A 16,568-nucleotide genomic window follows, 5' to 3' on the forward strand; every position below is an offset into this window, starting at 1 on the left:
AGCTTGCACTAGTTGGGATCACACACAAGTCATCTTCTCCTGGCCAGAGCCACCCCAGTGTGGAACAGGCAGCATGGGTGGGGAGTAGCACTCCATCACCCTGGACCCTCTTTGGTACTGGAGCAAGAGAAATTACCTGAGCAATTGGGGGAAATTGGAAGGGGAGGTAAACCATGAGAGACAATGGACTCTGAAAAACAATCTGACGGGTTTTAAGTGATTGGGGGGTGGGAGGTTGGGGGAAACAGGTGGTGGGTATTAGAGAGGGCACAGATTGCATGGAGCACTGGGCGTGGTGCAAAAACAATGAATACTTTTATGCTGAAAATAAAAATAAATTTGAAAAAATCCTCACTAGTCATGAGCACCATTTTATAGAAAGGTAGTGAGTTTTCCATACAGGAGCCTGTGGCAACTTCCCTTCATTCTGCACCCAAGGACCTCGGTTCAATTCTCCGATGATGACTCAGGTTCTTTGGACAGAGTCTCAGCTCTATGTGGGTTCTTATAGTCTTACAAAGATATGGATACACCACCACGTGCACTTTTCAAGCTTTATTTCAGAGTGCTTGTCAGTGACCTTGTCACAGATCTGGTGTGAGAGACTGGTGCTGTGTGCCGAGAGCCCAGTGATGTGCGCCTGGAACTCTGTGTTGTGAGCCTCGACACCTGTGATGTGTGCCGAGACACCTGTGCTGTATGCTGGGACCCCTGGGGTGTGCGCAGAGTCCCCAGGGATGTGGGCAGGGACCACTGCGATGTACGCTGAGATGCCTGTGTCTCCTCCAGACTCCTGGAAACATGGATGTCAGCTTTGCCTCCTCCTACTGTAGTTTCAGCCATTCTCCTGTGGACTGGCTTTTGTTGTTCAGGGCTCTGCAGTCTGATTTCATGATGAGCTTCACCAACTTTCTCTTCCTTAACTGTAACTGTCTTGTTAGTTCTTAAATTTGTGGTGAATCCAAAGAGGAGTGCAGTTATTAAGGCATAAATTCGAGCAAAGACCACTCTCAGATATATCAGGGATTCATGACTCTGGAAGACTAACCGCACTCTACTTGGAGGGGGTCCACTGTCTATGCTCCCACCAGCACCCCTATCAATGCACCATGGAGGACTCCAGCCTATGTGGCAATGACAGTTTCTGTTATTGTTGCAAATCCCCCTGTGGCCGCATTTCTCAGGTAAACAGTCATAGTTCAGATGGGCCACACTTCCATTACAGTAAGTATTGTTACAGAACCTTCCGGGAGCACAGGGGGTACCAGGTCTCACATGACCAGCATCATTTGCTCCTGTGGAGCGATGTGAGTCCAGTCCAAAACACCAGAATCCTGAGATTAGAGACTGATGGAATCCCACATGTTCTTGCAAGCGGGGGAGGTGTGTGACATTACCACATTGCAGCCTTCCACAATAAATGTCTTCGATGGCACAGAAGTCAGCTTTCATTCTCCCTTCGATTCTTCTGCAGTGTCCGTATCTATTGCCTCTTCTATTTATGGTATAGCAGGCATCTGCACCTTTCACAGCATTTTTGCCAAAGATTTCTTGGCAGTGTACAGTGCGGTCAGTGCAATTTCCATGATAACAGTAACCCTCTTCAGTGCATGGGGTTCCATCTTGCATATAGAAATCACCAGGGCATGCCAAGGACTCCCCATGGCAGTACTCGGGAAGATCACATATATTTTGGATTGGTCTGCAGAGTGTCCCAGGAGGGGAATAGGTGCAGTTTGTACAGCATTGGCCTGTATTACATTTGCTGTCTATGGTGAAGGTACAATCATTTGTACAGCAGAGGTTGTTGTAACACTGTTTGAAGGAGCCACAGTCACACTCCTCACCTTGATCCAGTATGTAGTTTCCGCAACGATCGTGGGTCAGGCTTTTATTTAAATATACCATTTTGGTGCTGAATAGGCACTCACCTTTTCCACGACCCACTATGTGCTGTACATGCATATAGGAACAGTTACTGAAGGAATCTGTCAGAGACAGTGGTCTGTGCATAATACACATGGACCTTCTCTGACAAAAACAAAATTTCCCATCATAGAATAAACCAAAATTTTTTCCCACCTTTTGTGCTGCTGTGATAGACAACAATAGATACTGTCTGCCTAGGTAACCAAGCATGATGAGGTTTCGTTTATGGCAAATACCATATAACTCGGGTTCATAATTATGATCCTCTGGCCCTTCTTTAATCAAAATTATGGATGAATGTGGTTCAAGAACGGTATATAAAAAAGACTGATAATATCGAACATATGGGCTATGTACCTCATGATAATACTCCAAGTAAGTTGGATCTTCCTGATCATAAATGATCATGAATCCAATATAGTAATTGATATCAATAGCTTGAAAGAATGTGTCAATTAAACTAAATACCCTTATCAGGAATTGGGCACATTTTGACACATTGTTAAACACAGTATACATTGAGTTGGAACTTAGGGCAAGTGCTTTCATATTTCCGTGATGTGATGAATACATCTTACTAGAGATCCTGGGGACAACACTGGCATTTGCTTGAAAGAATAGGGGATCTCTATCCTCCCGATGTCCCAGTTTATAGGTAGGTCCTGTCGCATTCGTGTCTGCCACTATCTGAGAAACAATGTGCTCAAACCTTTGGGAATTGCTGAGGGGTTTGATTTCATAAGCAAGGTCATCCAACTTCAAGATACCTTCAAGACCCCCATAGCATGTGTCCACAGTGACCATGGAAAGAGGAATCTCTTCCAGGTAGCCGAGGTAGTAACAGTCTGGAGGTATGAAGGGGTAGTCCATCTGCAAGGCTCCTTGGTCATCCTGAGTCATCATCAGCAGATGTCTGGACCAAAATAGTTTCTTGCGCCGCATGTGGATAACGTGCCTCTTGCCCCCAAAATGCAGGCTGTAGGATAGCCAGCCTGGTATCTGAACACCTTTGCCATGGTACAGCTCCTTCCTGGGAATGACTACTTCAGAGGAGATGTAGCGCCATGACGGACGGCCTTGAGAACATTGGACAGGAGCCAGCCCTTCCCAGATAGCAAGCAGCAAGAAGAGCATCCTTATGATGACCTGGCCCTCTGCCAGCCTCAGGCCCCTGCTCAGAGATATCTGTCAGCAAGAAGGGATCAAGGGTAGATCCTAGTGAGGGCCAGGACTAGAGGATTTGACAGAATAAAGAGCTACTTCATACTACCAGGACCCCACACCTGGGGGCCACCTATGGAGATGAGGTCACAGTCACAGGGTGTGGCAGTGGGTGGGCCTGCACACCAGTGCAGCTGGGTAGATGTGTGAGAGATGGGTGGGCCATGTGCATGAATGCTCACCTGGACATGAGAAGTGTGTCAGACCCAGAGGCTTCCCCAGATTTACCACGTTCAATCTTTCCTCCAGATACATGAATACATGATATACATTTATAATGCAATAACCTCCTTTACCACTTCCATCACCCATGGAACTGCAGGGTCACTTTCTGTGGATTACCCCCTTAATTCAGTATAAATATCACTGTTCCCTACTTTGCTGGCATGTGGAGATAGAGAGTGAAAATTTTATCATATAAAAAACAAACAAACAAAAATTTTCCTTATAATTGTTGGAAATAATGGCTTGCAATGTTACATGTATTACTATGTGCCTATTAGTGTTTGCCATATATTTGCAAGTAACGTGATACTTTTGAGATTTATTTATTATTTTTAATTTAATTTAATTTTTTATTTTTTAAATTTATTTTTTATTTATTTTCAGCATAACAGTATTCATTATTTTTGCACCACACCTAGTGCTCCATGCAATCCATGCCTTCTATAATACCCACCTGGTACCCGACCTCCCACCCCCGCACCGTCAAAAACCTCAGATTGTTTTTCAGAGTCCATAGTCTCTCATGATTCACCTCCCCTTCCAATTTCCCCCAACTCCCTTCTCCTATCGCCCATGTCCTCCAAGCTATTTGTTATGCTCCACAAATAAGTGAAACCATATGATAATTGACTCTCTCTGCCTGACTTATTTCACTCAGCATAATCTTTTCCAGTCCCGTCTATGTTGATACAAAAGTTGGGTATTCGTCCTTTCTGATGGAGGCATAATACTCCATAGTGTACATGGACCACATCTTCCTTATCCATTCATCTGTTGAAGGACATCTTGTTTCTTTCCACAGTTTGGCGACTGTGGCCAGTGCTACTAAAAACATCGGGGATACAGATGGCCCTTCTTTTCACTACATCTGTATTTTTGGGGTAAATACCCAGTCATACAATGGCAGGGTCATAGGGAAGTTCTATTTTTAATTTCTTGAGGAATCTCCACACTTTTTTCCAAAGCGGCTGCACCAACTTGCATTCCCACCAACAGTGTAAGAGGGTTCCCCTTTTTCCACATCCTCTCCAACACACGTTGTTTTCTGTCTTGTTAATTTTGGCCATTCTAACTGGTGTAAGGTGGTATCTCAATGCGGTTTTAATTTAAATCTCCCTGGTGGCTCATGATGATTAACATCTTTTTCATGTGTATGACAAACATTTGTATGTCTTGATTGGAGAAGTGTCTGTTCATATCTTCTGCCCATTTTTTGATGTGATTATCTGCTTTTGTGTGTTGGTTTGAGGAGTTCTTTATAGATCTTGGATATAAGTCCTCTATCTGTAGTCTTTATTCCCAGGCATCTTATGGTTCTTCATGCAATAGTAAATGGAATTGATCGTCTAATTTCCTTTTCTATGCTTTCATTGTTAGTGTATAAGAAAGCAACTGATTTCTGTGCACTGATTTGGTATCCTGCCACATTATTGAATTGCTGTATGAGTTCTAGTAGTTTGGGGGTGGACTCTTGTTGGTTTTCCATATAAAGTATCATGTCATCTGTGAACATGGAGAGTTTGACTTCTTTGCCAATTTGAATACCTTTTATTTCTTTTTGTTGTGTGATTGCTTTCGCTAGGATTTCAAGTACCATGTTGAAAAAGAGTGGTGGGAGTAGGCATCCTTTTCGTGTTCCTGATCTCAAAAGGAAGACCCTCAGCTTCTCCCCATTGACAATAATATTTGCTTTGGGTTTTTCCTAGATAAATTTTGTGAAGTTGATGAATTTTCCCTCTATCCCTATACTTTGTAGAATTTCATTAAGGTACTGTATTTGGTCAAATGTTTTTTTTTTCTTTTTTTTCTGCATCAATTGAGGGAACTATGTGGTTCTTTTCTCTTCTTTTATTTATTTGTTCTGTCACATTGATTGATTTCCGAATTTTGAATAAACCTAGCCAAAGAGGTAGAGGATCTGTATTCAGGAGCTACAGAACATTCATGAAAGTAATTGAGGAAGACAAAAAAAAAATGGAAGACCATTCCTTGCTCATGGATCAGAAGAATAAACATTGTAAAAATGTCTGTACTTCCCAGAGTAATATTTACTTTCAGTGCCATCCTGGTCAAAATTCCACTGGCATTTTTCAAAGTACTAGAGCAAACAATCCTAAAATTTGTATGGAACCAGAAGAGACCCTGAGTTGCTGAGAAAATGTTGAAACAGGAAAACAACCCTGGAAAGCTTCATGTTTCCTGACTTCAAGCATTACTAAAAAGCTGTGATCACCAAGACAGCATGGTACTGGCATAAAAATAGGCACGTAGGTGAGTGGAAAAGAGTAGAGAGCCCAGAACTCTATGGTCAAATAATCCTCGGAAAAAAAAAAAGGAAAAAAATACAGTGGAAATAAGACAGTTTCTTCAATAAATGGTGCTGTGAAAATTGGACAGCTATGTATGGAAGAAGGTACCTTGATGTTTCTCTGACATCATTCACAAAGATAAACTCAAAGTAAAAAGATAACATTCACAAAGATAAACTCAATGTGACGTGGGAATTTATCAAAATCTTAGAGGAGAACATAGGCAGTAACTTCATTGACATCAGCCACAGAAACTTCTTTCAAGACATGTCTCCAAAGACTAAGGAAACACAAGTGAAAATGAACTTTTGGGACTTTATCAAGATCAAAAGATTTTTTGCAGCAAAAGAAATACTCAATAAAACAATGAGGCAACCCAGGGAATTGGAGAAGATATTCGCAAATGACAGTACAAAGGGCTGATATCCAGGATCTATAACAAACTCCTAAAACCAATACACAAAAAGCAGATAATCATGCCAAAAGATGGGGCAGAAGACCGGGACAGACAATTCTTCAAAGAAGACATACAAATGTCTATCAGGCACATGAAAATATATTCATCATCTCTAGCCCTCAGGGAGATTCAAAACAAAACCACATTGAGATACCACCTTATACCAGGCAGTATGGCCACAATTACCAAGACAGGGAACAACATGTGTGGGAGAGGATGTGGAGAAAGGGGAACCCTCTCACACTGTTTATGGGAATGCAAGTTGGTGCAGTCAATTTGGAGAAGAGTGTGGAGATTCCTAAAGAAATTAAAAATAGAACTTCCCAGGTATTGCATGGTTCTTGGTGCTATAGTAAATGGAATGGATTCTCTAATTTCCCTTTCTGTATTTTCATTGTTAGTGCATAAGAAAGCCACTAATTTCTGAACATTGACTTTGTATCCTGCCACGCTGCTGAATTGCTGTATGAGTTCTAGTAGTTTGGGGTGGATCTTTTGGGTTTTCCATATAAAGAATCATGTCATCTGCGAAGAGAGAGTGTTTGACTTCTTCATTGCCAATTTGGATACCTTTTATTTCTCTTTGTTGTCTGATTGCTGTTGCTAGGACATCTAATACTATATTGAACAAGAGTGGTGAAAGTGGGCATCCTTGTCCTGTTCCTGATCTCAACGGGAAGGATGCAAGCTTTTTCCAGTGTGGATGATTTTTGCTGTGGGTCTTTCATAGATAGATTTGATGAGGTTCAGGAATGTTCCCTCTATCCCTATACTTTGAAGCGTTTTAATCAGGAACGGATGTTGGATTTTGTCAAATGCTTTTCTGCATCAATTGAGAGGACCATGTGGTTCTTCTCTCTTCTCATATTAATCTATTGTATCACATTGATTGATTTGCGAATGTTGAACCATCCTTGTAGCCCAGGGATGAATCCCACCTGATCATGGTGGATAATCTTTTCAGTGTGCTGTTGGATCCCCTTGGCTAGGATCTTGTTGAGAATCTTAGCATCCATATTCATCAGTAATATTGGTCTAAAATTCTCCTGTTGGGTAGGGTCTTTGCCTGGCTTGGGGATCAGGGTAATGCTGGCTTCATAGAAGGAGTCTGACAGTTTTCCTTCTTTTTTTTCTAATTTATTTATTTTCAGAAAAACATTATTCATTATTTTTTCACCACACCCAGTGCTCCATGCAAGCCGTGCCATCTATAATACCCACCACCTGGTACCGAACCTCCCACCACCTCGCCACTTCTACCCCTCAGATTGTTTTTCAAGTTAGGGAAGTTTTCCTTCTGCTTCAACTTTTTGAAACAGCTTTAGAAGAATAGGTGTTTTCCAGGAATGCATCCATTTCATCTAGGTTGCTAAGCTTACTATAAACTCCCAAAATTGAACCAGGAAGAAATCGACAACCTGAATAGACCGATATCTAATAACGAGATTGAAGCAGTGATCAAAAATCTCCCAAAAAACAAGAGCCCAGGACCTGATGGATTCCCTGGGGAATTCTACCAAACCTTCCAAGAAGAAATAACACCTATTCTCCTGAAGCTGTTTCAAAAAATTGAAGCAGAAGGAAAACTTCCAGACTCTTTCTATGAAGCCAGCATTACCCTGATCCCCAAACCAGGCAAGGACCATACCAAAAAGGAGAATTTCAGACCAATATCACTGATGAATATGGATGCTAAGATTCTCAACAAGATCCTAGCCAACAGGATCCAAAAACACATTAAAAAGATTATCCACCATGATCAGGTGGGATTCATTCCTGGGCTACAAGGATGGTTCAACATTCGTAAATCAATCAATGTGATACAACAAATTAATATGAGAAGAGAGAAGAACCACATGGTCCTCTCAATTGATGCAGAAAAAGCATTTGACAAAATCCAACATCTGTTCCTGATTAAAACGCTTCAAAGTATAGGGATAGAGGGAACATTCCTGAACCTCATCAAATCTATCTATGAAAGACCCACAGCAAATATCATCCTCAATGGGAAAAAGCTTGCAGCCTTCCGACTGAGATCAGGAACAGGACAAGGATGCCCACTTTCACCACTCTTGTTCAACATAGTATTAGAAGTCCTAGCAACAGCAATCAGACAACAGAGAGAAATAAAAGGTATCCAAACTGGTAATGAAGAAGTCAAACTCTCTCTCTTCACAGATGACAGGATTCTTTATATGGAAAGCCCAAAGGACTCCACCCCCAAACTACTAGAACTCATACAGCAATTCAGCAGCGTGGCAGGATACAAAGTCAATGTGCAGAAATCAGTGGCTTTCTTATACACTAACAATGAAAATACAGAAAGGGAAATTAGAGAATCGATTCCATTTACTATAGCACCAAGAACCATAAGATACCTGGGAATAAACCTAACTAAAGAGGTAAAGGATCTATACTTGAGGAACTATAGAACACTCATGAAAAAATTGAAGAAGACACAAAAAGATGGAAGACCATTCCATGCTCTTGGATCGGAAGAATAAACATTGTTAAAATGTCTATACTGCCTAGAGCAATCTATACTTTTAATGCCATTCCGATCAAAATTCCACCGGCATTCTTCAAAGAGCTGGAGCAAATAATCCTAAAATTTGTATGGAATCAGAAGAGACCCCGAATCGCTAAGGAAATGTTGAAAAACAAAAATAAAGCTGGCGGCATCACCTTACCTGATTTCAAGCTTTATTACAAAGCTGTGATCACCAAGACAGCATGGTACTGGCATAAAAACAGACACATAGACCAGTGGAACAGAGTAGAGAGCCCTGATATGGACCCTCAACTCTATGGTCAATTAATCTTCGACAAAACAGGAAAAAATATACAGTGGAAAAAAGACAGTCTCTTCAATAAATGGTGCTGGGAAAACTGGACAGCTATATGTAGAAGAATGAAACTCGACCATTCTCTTACACCGTACACAAAGATCAACTCAAAATGGATAAAAGACCTCAACGTGAGACAGGAATCTATCAGAATCTTAGAGGAGAACATAGGCAGAAATCTCTTCGATATCAGCCACAGCAACTTCTTTCAAGATACGTCTCCAAAGGCAAAGGAAACAAAAGCGAAAATAAACTTCTGGGACTTCATCAAAATCAAAAGCTTCTGCACAGCAAAGGAAACAGTCACAAAAACAAAGAGGCAACCCACGGAATGGGAGAAGATATTTGCAAATGACAGTACAGACAAAAGGTTGATATTCAGGATCTATAATGAACTCCTCAAACTCAACCCACACGAAACAGACAAACACATCAAAAAATGGGCAGAAGATATGAACAGACACTTCTCCAATCAAGACATACAAATGGCTATCAGACACATGAAAAAATGCTCATCATCATTAGCCCTCAGGGAGATTCAAATTAAAACCACTTTGAGATATCACCTTACACCAGTTAGAATGGCCAAAATTAACAAAACAGGAAACAACATGTGTTGGAAAGGATGTAGAGAAAGGGGAACACTCTTACACTGTTGGTGGGAATGCAAGTTGGTGCAGCCTCTTTGGAGAACAGTGTGGAGATTCCTCAAGAAATTAAAAATAGAGCTTCCCTACGACCCTGCAATTGCACTCCTGGGTATTTACCACAAAGATACAGATGTCGTGAAAAGAAGGGCCATCTGTACCCCAATGTTTATAGCAGCAATGGCCACAGTCGCCAAACTATGGAAAGAACCAAGATGCCCTTCAACGGATGAATGGATAAGGAAGATGTGGTCCATATACACTATGGAGTATTATGCCTCCATCAGAAAGGACGAATATCCAACTTTTGTAGCAACATGGACGGGACTGGAAGAGATTATGCTGAGTGAAATCAGTCAAGCAGAGAGAGTCAATTATCATATGGTTTCACTCATTTGTGGAGCATAACCAATAGCATGGAGGACAAGGGGCGTTAGAGAGTAGTAGGGAATTTGGGTAAATTGGAAGGGGAGGTGAACCATGAGAGACTATGGACTCTGAAAAACAGTGTGAAGGGTTTGAAGTGGCGGGGGGGTGGGAGGTTGGGGTACCAGGTGGTGGGTATTATAGAGGGCACAGCTTGCATGGGGCACTGGGTGTGGTGAAAAAATAATGAATAATGTTTTTCTGAAAATAAATAAATTGGGGAAAAAAATATAAAAAAAAAAGAAGAATAGGTGTTATTTCTTATTTGAAGGTTTGGTAGAATTCCCCATGGAATCTGTCAGGCTCTTGTTTTTTGGGAGGTTTTTGATCACTGCTTCAATCTCATTATTAGATATTGGTCTATTCAAGTTGTTGATTTCTTCCTTGTTCAATTTTGGTACTTTATATTTTTCCAGGAATGTATCTATTTCATCTAGGTTGCTCTGCTTATTGGCATATAACTGTTGATAATAACTTCTGATGACTGTTTCTACTTCCTTGGTGTTCGTTGTGATCTCTCCCTTTTCATTCATAATTTTATGAATTTGGGCTTTCTCTCTTTTCTTTTGGATTAGTGTGGCCAATGTTTTATCGATCTTATTGATTCTTTCAAAAAAACAGCTTCTAGTTTCATTGATACGATCTACTGCACCCTAATACTAACCCTAACCAAAGGGGTAAAGGATCAGTACTCGAGAAACTAAGATCACTCAAGAAATAAATTGAAGAAAACACAAATAGATGGAAACCATTCCATGCTTTTGGATCGGAGGAATAAACATTGTTAAAATGCCTATACTGCCTAGAGCAATATATACTTATAATGCCATTCCAATCAAAATTCCACCAGTATTCTTCAAAGAGCTGAAGCAAATAATCCTAAAATTTGTATGTAATCAGAAGAGACCCCGAATCGCTAAGGAAATGTTGAAAAACAAAAATAAAACAGGGGGTATCACGTTTCCTTATTTGAAGCTTTATTACAAAGCTGTGATCACCAAGACAGCATGGTATTGGCATAAAAACAGACACATAGACCAGTGGGACAGAGTAGAGAGCCCAGATATGGACACTCAAATCTATGGTCAGTTAATCTTCGACAAAACAGGAAAAAATATACAGTGGAAGTCTCTTCAATAAATGGTGCTGGGAAAACTGGACAGCTATATGTGGAAGAATGAAACTCGACCATTCTCTTACACCGTACACAAAGTTCAACTCAAAATGGATAAAAGACCTCAACATGAGACAGAAATCGTCAGAATCCAGGAGGAGAACATAGGCAGTAATCTCTTTGATATAAGCCACAGCAACTTGTTTCAAGATATGTCTCCAAAGGCAAAGGAAACAAAAGCGAAAATAAACTTTTGGGATTTCATCAAAATCAAAAGCTTCTGCACAAAAAAAGAAACAGCCAACAAACAAACAAACAAACAAACACATAAACAAAGAGGCAACCCACGGAATGGAAGAAGATATTTGCAAATGACAGTACAGACAAAAGGTTGATATCCAGGATCTATAATGAACTCCTCAAACTCAACACACACGAAACAGGCAAACATATCCAAAAATGGGCAGAAGATATGAACAGACACTTCTCCAATCAAGACATACAAATCAGACACCTAAAAGTCTTTCATCATCATTAGCCCTCAGGGAGATTCAAATTAAAACCACTTTGAGATATCACCTTACACTAGTTAAAATGGCCAAAATTAACAAAATGGGAAACAACCTGTTTTGGAGAGGATGTGGAGAAAGGGGAACCCTCTTCCACTGTTGGTGGGAATGCAAGTTGGTGCAGCCTCTTTGGAGAACAGTGTGGAGATTCTTCATGAAATTAAAAATAGAACTTCCCTATGACCCTGCAATTGCACTCCTGGGTATTTACCCCAAAGATACAGATGTCGTGAAAAGAAGGGCCATCTGTACCCCAATGTTGATAGCAACAATGGTCACGGTCGCCAAACTATGGAAAGAAACAAGTTGCCCTTCAACTGACGAATGGATAAGGAAGATGTGGTCCATATACACTATGGACTATTATACCTCCATCAGAAGGGATGAATACCCAACTTTTGTAGCAATGTGGACGGGACTGGAAGAGATTAGGCTGAGTGAAATAAGTCAAGCAGAGAGAGTCAATTACCAAATGGTTTCACTTATTTGTGGAGCATAACAAATAACATGGAGGACAAGGGGTGTTAGGAGAAGGGAGTTGGGGTAAATTGGAATGGGAGGTGAACCTTGAGAGACTATGGTCTCTGAAAAACAATCTGAGGGTTATGAAGTGGTGGGGGGGTGGGAGGTTGGGGTACCAGGTGGTGGGTATTATAGAGGGCACGGCTTGCATGGAGCACTGGGTGTGGTGAAAAAATAATGAATACTGTTTTTCTGAAAATAAATAAATTGAAAAAAAATCAAAAGCTTCTGTACTGCAAAGGAAAAAGTCAAAAAAACAAAGAGGCAACCCACGGAATGGGAGAAGATATTTGCAAATGACAGTACAGACAAAAGGTTGATATCCAGGATCTGTAATGAACTCCTCAAACTCAACACACACGAAACAGGCAAACATATCCAAAAATGGGCAGAAGATATGAACAGACACTTCTCCAATCAAGACATACAAATGGCTATCAGACACATGAAAAAATGTTCATCATCATTAGCCTTCAGGGAGATTCAAATTAAAACCACATTGAGATATCTCCTTACACCAGTTAGAATGGCCAAAATTAGCAAGACAGGAAACAACATGTTTTGGAGAGGATGTGGAGAAAGGGGAACACTCTTACACTGTTGGTGGGAATGCAAGTTGGTGCAGCCTCTTTGGAGAACAGTGTGGAGATTCCTCAAGATATTAAAAATAGAAGTTCCCTATGACCCTGCCATTGCACTCCTGGGTATTTACCACAAAGATACAGATGTCATGAAAAGAAGGGCCATCTGTACCCCAATGTTTATAGCATCAATGGCCACGGTCGCCAAACTATGGAAAGAACCAAGATGCCCTTCAACGGATGAATGGATAAGGAAGATGTGGTCCATATACACTATGGAGTATTATGCCTCCATCAGAAAGGATGAATACCCAACTTTTGTAGCAACATGGACGGGACTGGAAGAGATTATGCTGAGTGAAATAAGTCTAGCAGAGAGAGTCAATTATCATATGGTTTCACTTATTTGTGGAGCATAACAAATAGCATGGAGGACAAGGGGTGTCAGAGAGGAGAAGGGAGTTGGGGTTAATTGGAAGGTGAGGTGAACCACGAGAGAATATGGACTCTGAAAAACAATCTGAGGGGTTTGAAGTGGTGGGGGGCGTGGGAGGTTGGGGTACCAGGTGGTGTGTATTATAGAGGGCACCGATTGCATGTAGCACTGGGTGTGGTAAAAAAATAATGAATACTGTTTTTCTTAAAATAATGAATAGAAAAAATTAAAAAAATATATAGAACTCCCCTCTGACCCTGCAATTGCACTACTGGGTATTTATGACAAAGATACCGATGCAGTGAAAAGCAGGGCCATCTGTACATCAGTTTTCATAACAGCAAAGACCACAGTTGCCAAACTGTGGAAAGAGCCAAGATGCCCTTCAAAATACGAATGGATAAAGAAGCTATCGTCCATATATCCTATGGAGTATTATGCCCGCTTCAGTAAAAATTCATACCCATATTTTGTACCAACATGCACAGGACTGGAAGAGATTATTCTGAGTGAAATAAGTCAAGTACAGAGCCAATTATCATTTGGTTTCACTTACTTGTGGAGTATAAGGAATAACAGGGAGGATACTGGGAGAAGGGGAGGAGAAGTGAGTAAGCAGAAAGTGGAGGGGGTGATGAACCATGAGAGACTGTGGACTCAGAGGAACAAACTGAGGGTTTTGGAGGGGAGTGGGTTGGGGTTTTGGGTGACCCTGGTGGTGGCTATTAAGGAGGACACATACTGCATGGAACACTGGGTTTGGTGCATATTCGGAGAATCTTGGAAGACTAAAGAAATAAAATTAAATTTAAAAAAATAAAAAAGTAAAAAAAAAATAAGAATGCGTAAAAAAATAAAAGAAAAAGCCACAAAATCACAAAACCCTCCAGAGAACAAAAGTCTGGAAAACTATTTTAAATATAGCACAGCCCCTTGATAGGCGCAAAGACGACTCAACCCACGCAAGACTGACTGAAAAGAATGAAGCAGGTCCCTCCCCGAGAAGGCAAGCTGAAAGAATGAGAGGACAATTGCCACAGTGTCTTCATAAAACTGTAAAACCCCTACATCAGGGAAAACAATATATTAAGCTCAGAGTAATGCCTTAAAACCTGTATATTTCATAGACACGTTTTTTTAATTCAATTTCAGTATATTTAAAAAATTTTTTGATCAATTTACCATTACAACTACACGTTAATACAACATATTCCATAATATCCTATTAAGTTAAACTTTTTTTTCATACATACACCTGCATTTTTCTTTTTCTATTATTCTTTTTCTTTTTTAATATACATATATATTTAAATCTCAAGGAAATCCTTTTTTTCCTATTGAATACTACCCCTATATATAAACCAGTTTTAATCTCCCTTTATATATGGAGTGTTGAGTCTTTAACAAAGATATCAAGATATACCCAGGAGGAACCAAAGTAACTTTCTTGCCTATATTGAGGATGTATAACCACCTTCCCATCCTTCTCTTCTGTTAGTGTTTCTGTGTATTGGTTCTGGTTCTGGTATTAAATAAATCTTATTCTTGGAGTTCATTTGACTGGGTTCTTCTTTTTTGTTCTTGTTATTTACTTTTGTGAATCTTTTTGTCCTATTTTGTTTATATACCTTATGAATCTTACTTTTGGGGCTCATTTTGGTGAGGTTTTCTATTATCTCACTCTCTCTCTCTCTCTCTTTTTTCTTTCTTTTTGGTGGTGATTTCCAATTTCTCCAATGGTGCACCTTGCCTGGAACGTGGTTGATATATTCAGCTCTAATCCAATCATCCACCTCTCACTAAAATGACTAGGAGGAGGAGCACCCAACAGGGGAAAAATTCAGAGATTGTGCCCTCTCCATCAGAACTATTGGGTATGGACATAAACATTATGACAGAAAGGGAGATCAGGGTAACAGTTATCCAGTTAATGGCTAGGGTGGAGGAAACCATTGGTGACAACATAGAATCTCTAAAGGCAGAAGTGAGAGCTGATCTGGCAGAAGTTAAAAATGTTCTCAATGAGATCCAATCTAATCTAAATAGTCTAACAGCTAGGGTAACTGAGGCATAAGATAGAATTAGTGATCTAGAGGACAAACTGATAGGCAAAAAGGATCAGGAGGAAGCCTGAAACAAACAGCTTAGAAGCCCTGAAAACACAATTAGGAAAATGAATGATGCTATGGAACTTTCCAACGTCAGAATCATTGGGATTCCTCAGGGGATGGAGAAAGAGAGAAGACTGGAAGATATCATTGATCAAATTCTGGTTGAAAGTTTCCCTAGTCTGGGGACTGGAACATCCATTCATGTCCTAGAAGCAGAAAGGGTAACCACCAAGATCAACGAATCTAAAAAGGCCTCGAGACAATTTATTGTGAAACTTAGGAACCATAATTTTAGACAAGAGTTTCTAAGGGAATCAAGGGGGAAGAGATTCCTTACATACAGAGGAAGGACCAACAGACTAACACCAGACCTGTCCACAGAAACCTGGCAATCCAGAAAGGGCTGGGAAGACATACTCAGGGCACTAAATGAGAAGAATGTGCAGCCAAGAATACTTTATCCAGCAAGGTTACATTCAAAATGGATGGAGAGATAAAGAGCTTCCAAGAATGTTAATGTTTAAAAGAGTATGCGACTACTAAGGCAACACTACAAGAAATATTCACAGGGGTCCTACAAAAGGAGAAAGACCCTGCGAGTGACACAGAACAGAAATTTACAGGGAAAATCTCTAGAAACAAGGACTTCACAGGCAACTTGATGTCAATAAAAATGTATCTTTCAATGTCACTCTCAATGTGAATGGCATAAATGCTCCCACAAAATGGCACAGAGTGCAGACTGGATAAAATGACAGGACCCCTCCACATGCTGTCTATACAAACAGAAATGGACAAAGACTGACCAAATTAAATGGCAAGGAATAAAAAAGAAGAATCCAGCCAAAATGAACCCCAAGAATAAAATTTATATAATATCAGAACAAAAACAAATACATGGAAGCACTAACTGAAGAAAAAGGTGTGAGGGTGGTTGTAAATTTTAATGTGGGTGAGGAAGGTTATTTTAATTCTTCCTGGGTATATCTTGTTATCTTTGTTAAAAAACTCAAAGTTCCAGAGTTAAAGGGAGATTAAAACTGACTTATATACTGGGGTAGTATTGAATAGGGAAAAAGGTTTACTTTGAAGCCTATATCTAAATGTATTTTTTAAAAGAAGAAAATGGAAAGAAAAAGAAAAATACAGGTGTATGTATGAAAAAGTTCAAGTTA

At 40.2% G+C, this 16,568-nt stretch overlaps 1 protein-coding gene across 1 annotated transcript; it reads right to left on the reverse strand.

Annotated features, from left to right (window-relative positions):
• Positions 1-555: 555 nt before the first annotated feature.
• On the reverse strand, positions 556-3,108 carry LOC122894034 (disintegrin and metalloproteinase domain-containing protein 21-like). The gene has a single exon (XM_044231380.1). The coding sequence runs from the start codon at positions 3,061-3,063 to the stop codon at positions 556-558; it is 2,508 nt and encodes an 835-aa protein (XP_044087315.1). The 5' UTR covers positions 3,064-3,108.
• Positions 3,109-16,568: the final 13,460 nt, after the last annotated feature.

The sequence above is a fragment of the Neovison vison genome, chromosome 13 (assembly GCF_020171115.1).
Source record: "Neovison vison isolate M4711 chromosome 13, ASM_NN_V1, whole genome shotgun sequence".
NCBI classification, from domain to species: domain Eukaryota; kingdom Metazoa; phylum Chordata; class Mammalia; order Carnivora; family Mustelidae; genus Neogale; species Neogale vison.

Coding starts and splice junctions, on each gene's coding strand:
- LOC122894034 (XM_044231380.1), bottom strand. CDS start 3,063: ATGCTCTTCTTGCTGCTTGCTATCTGGGAAGGGCTGGCTCCTGTCCAA.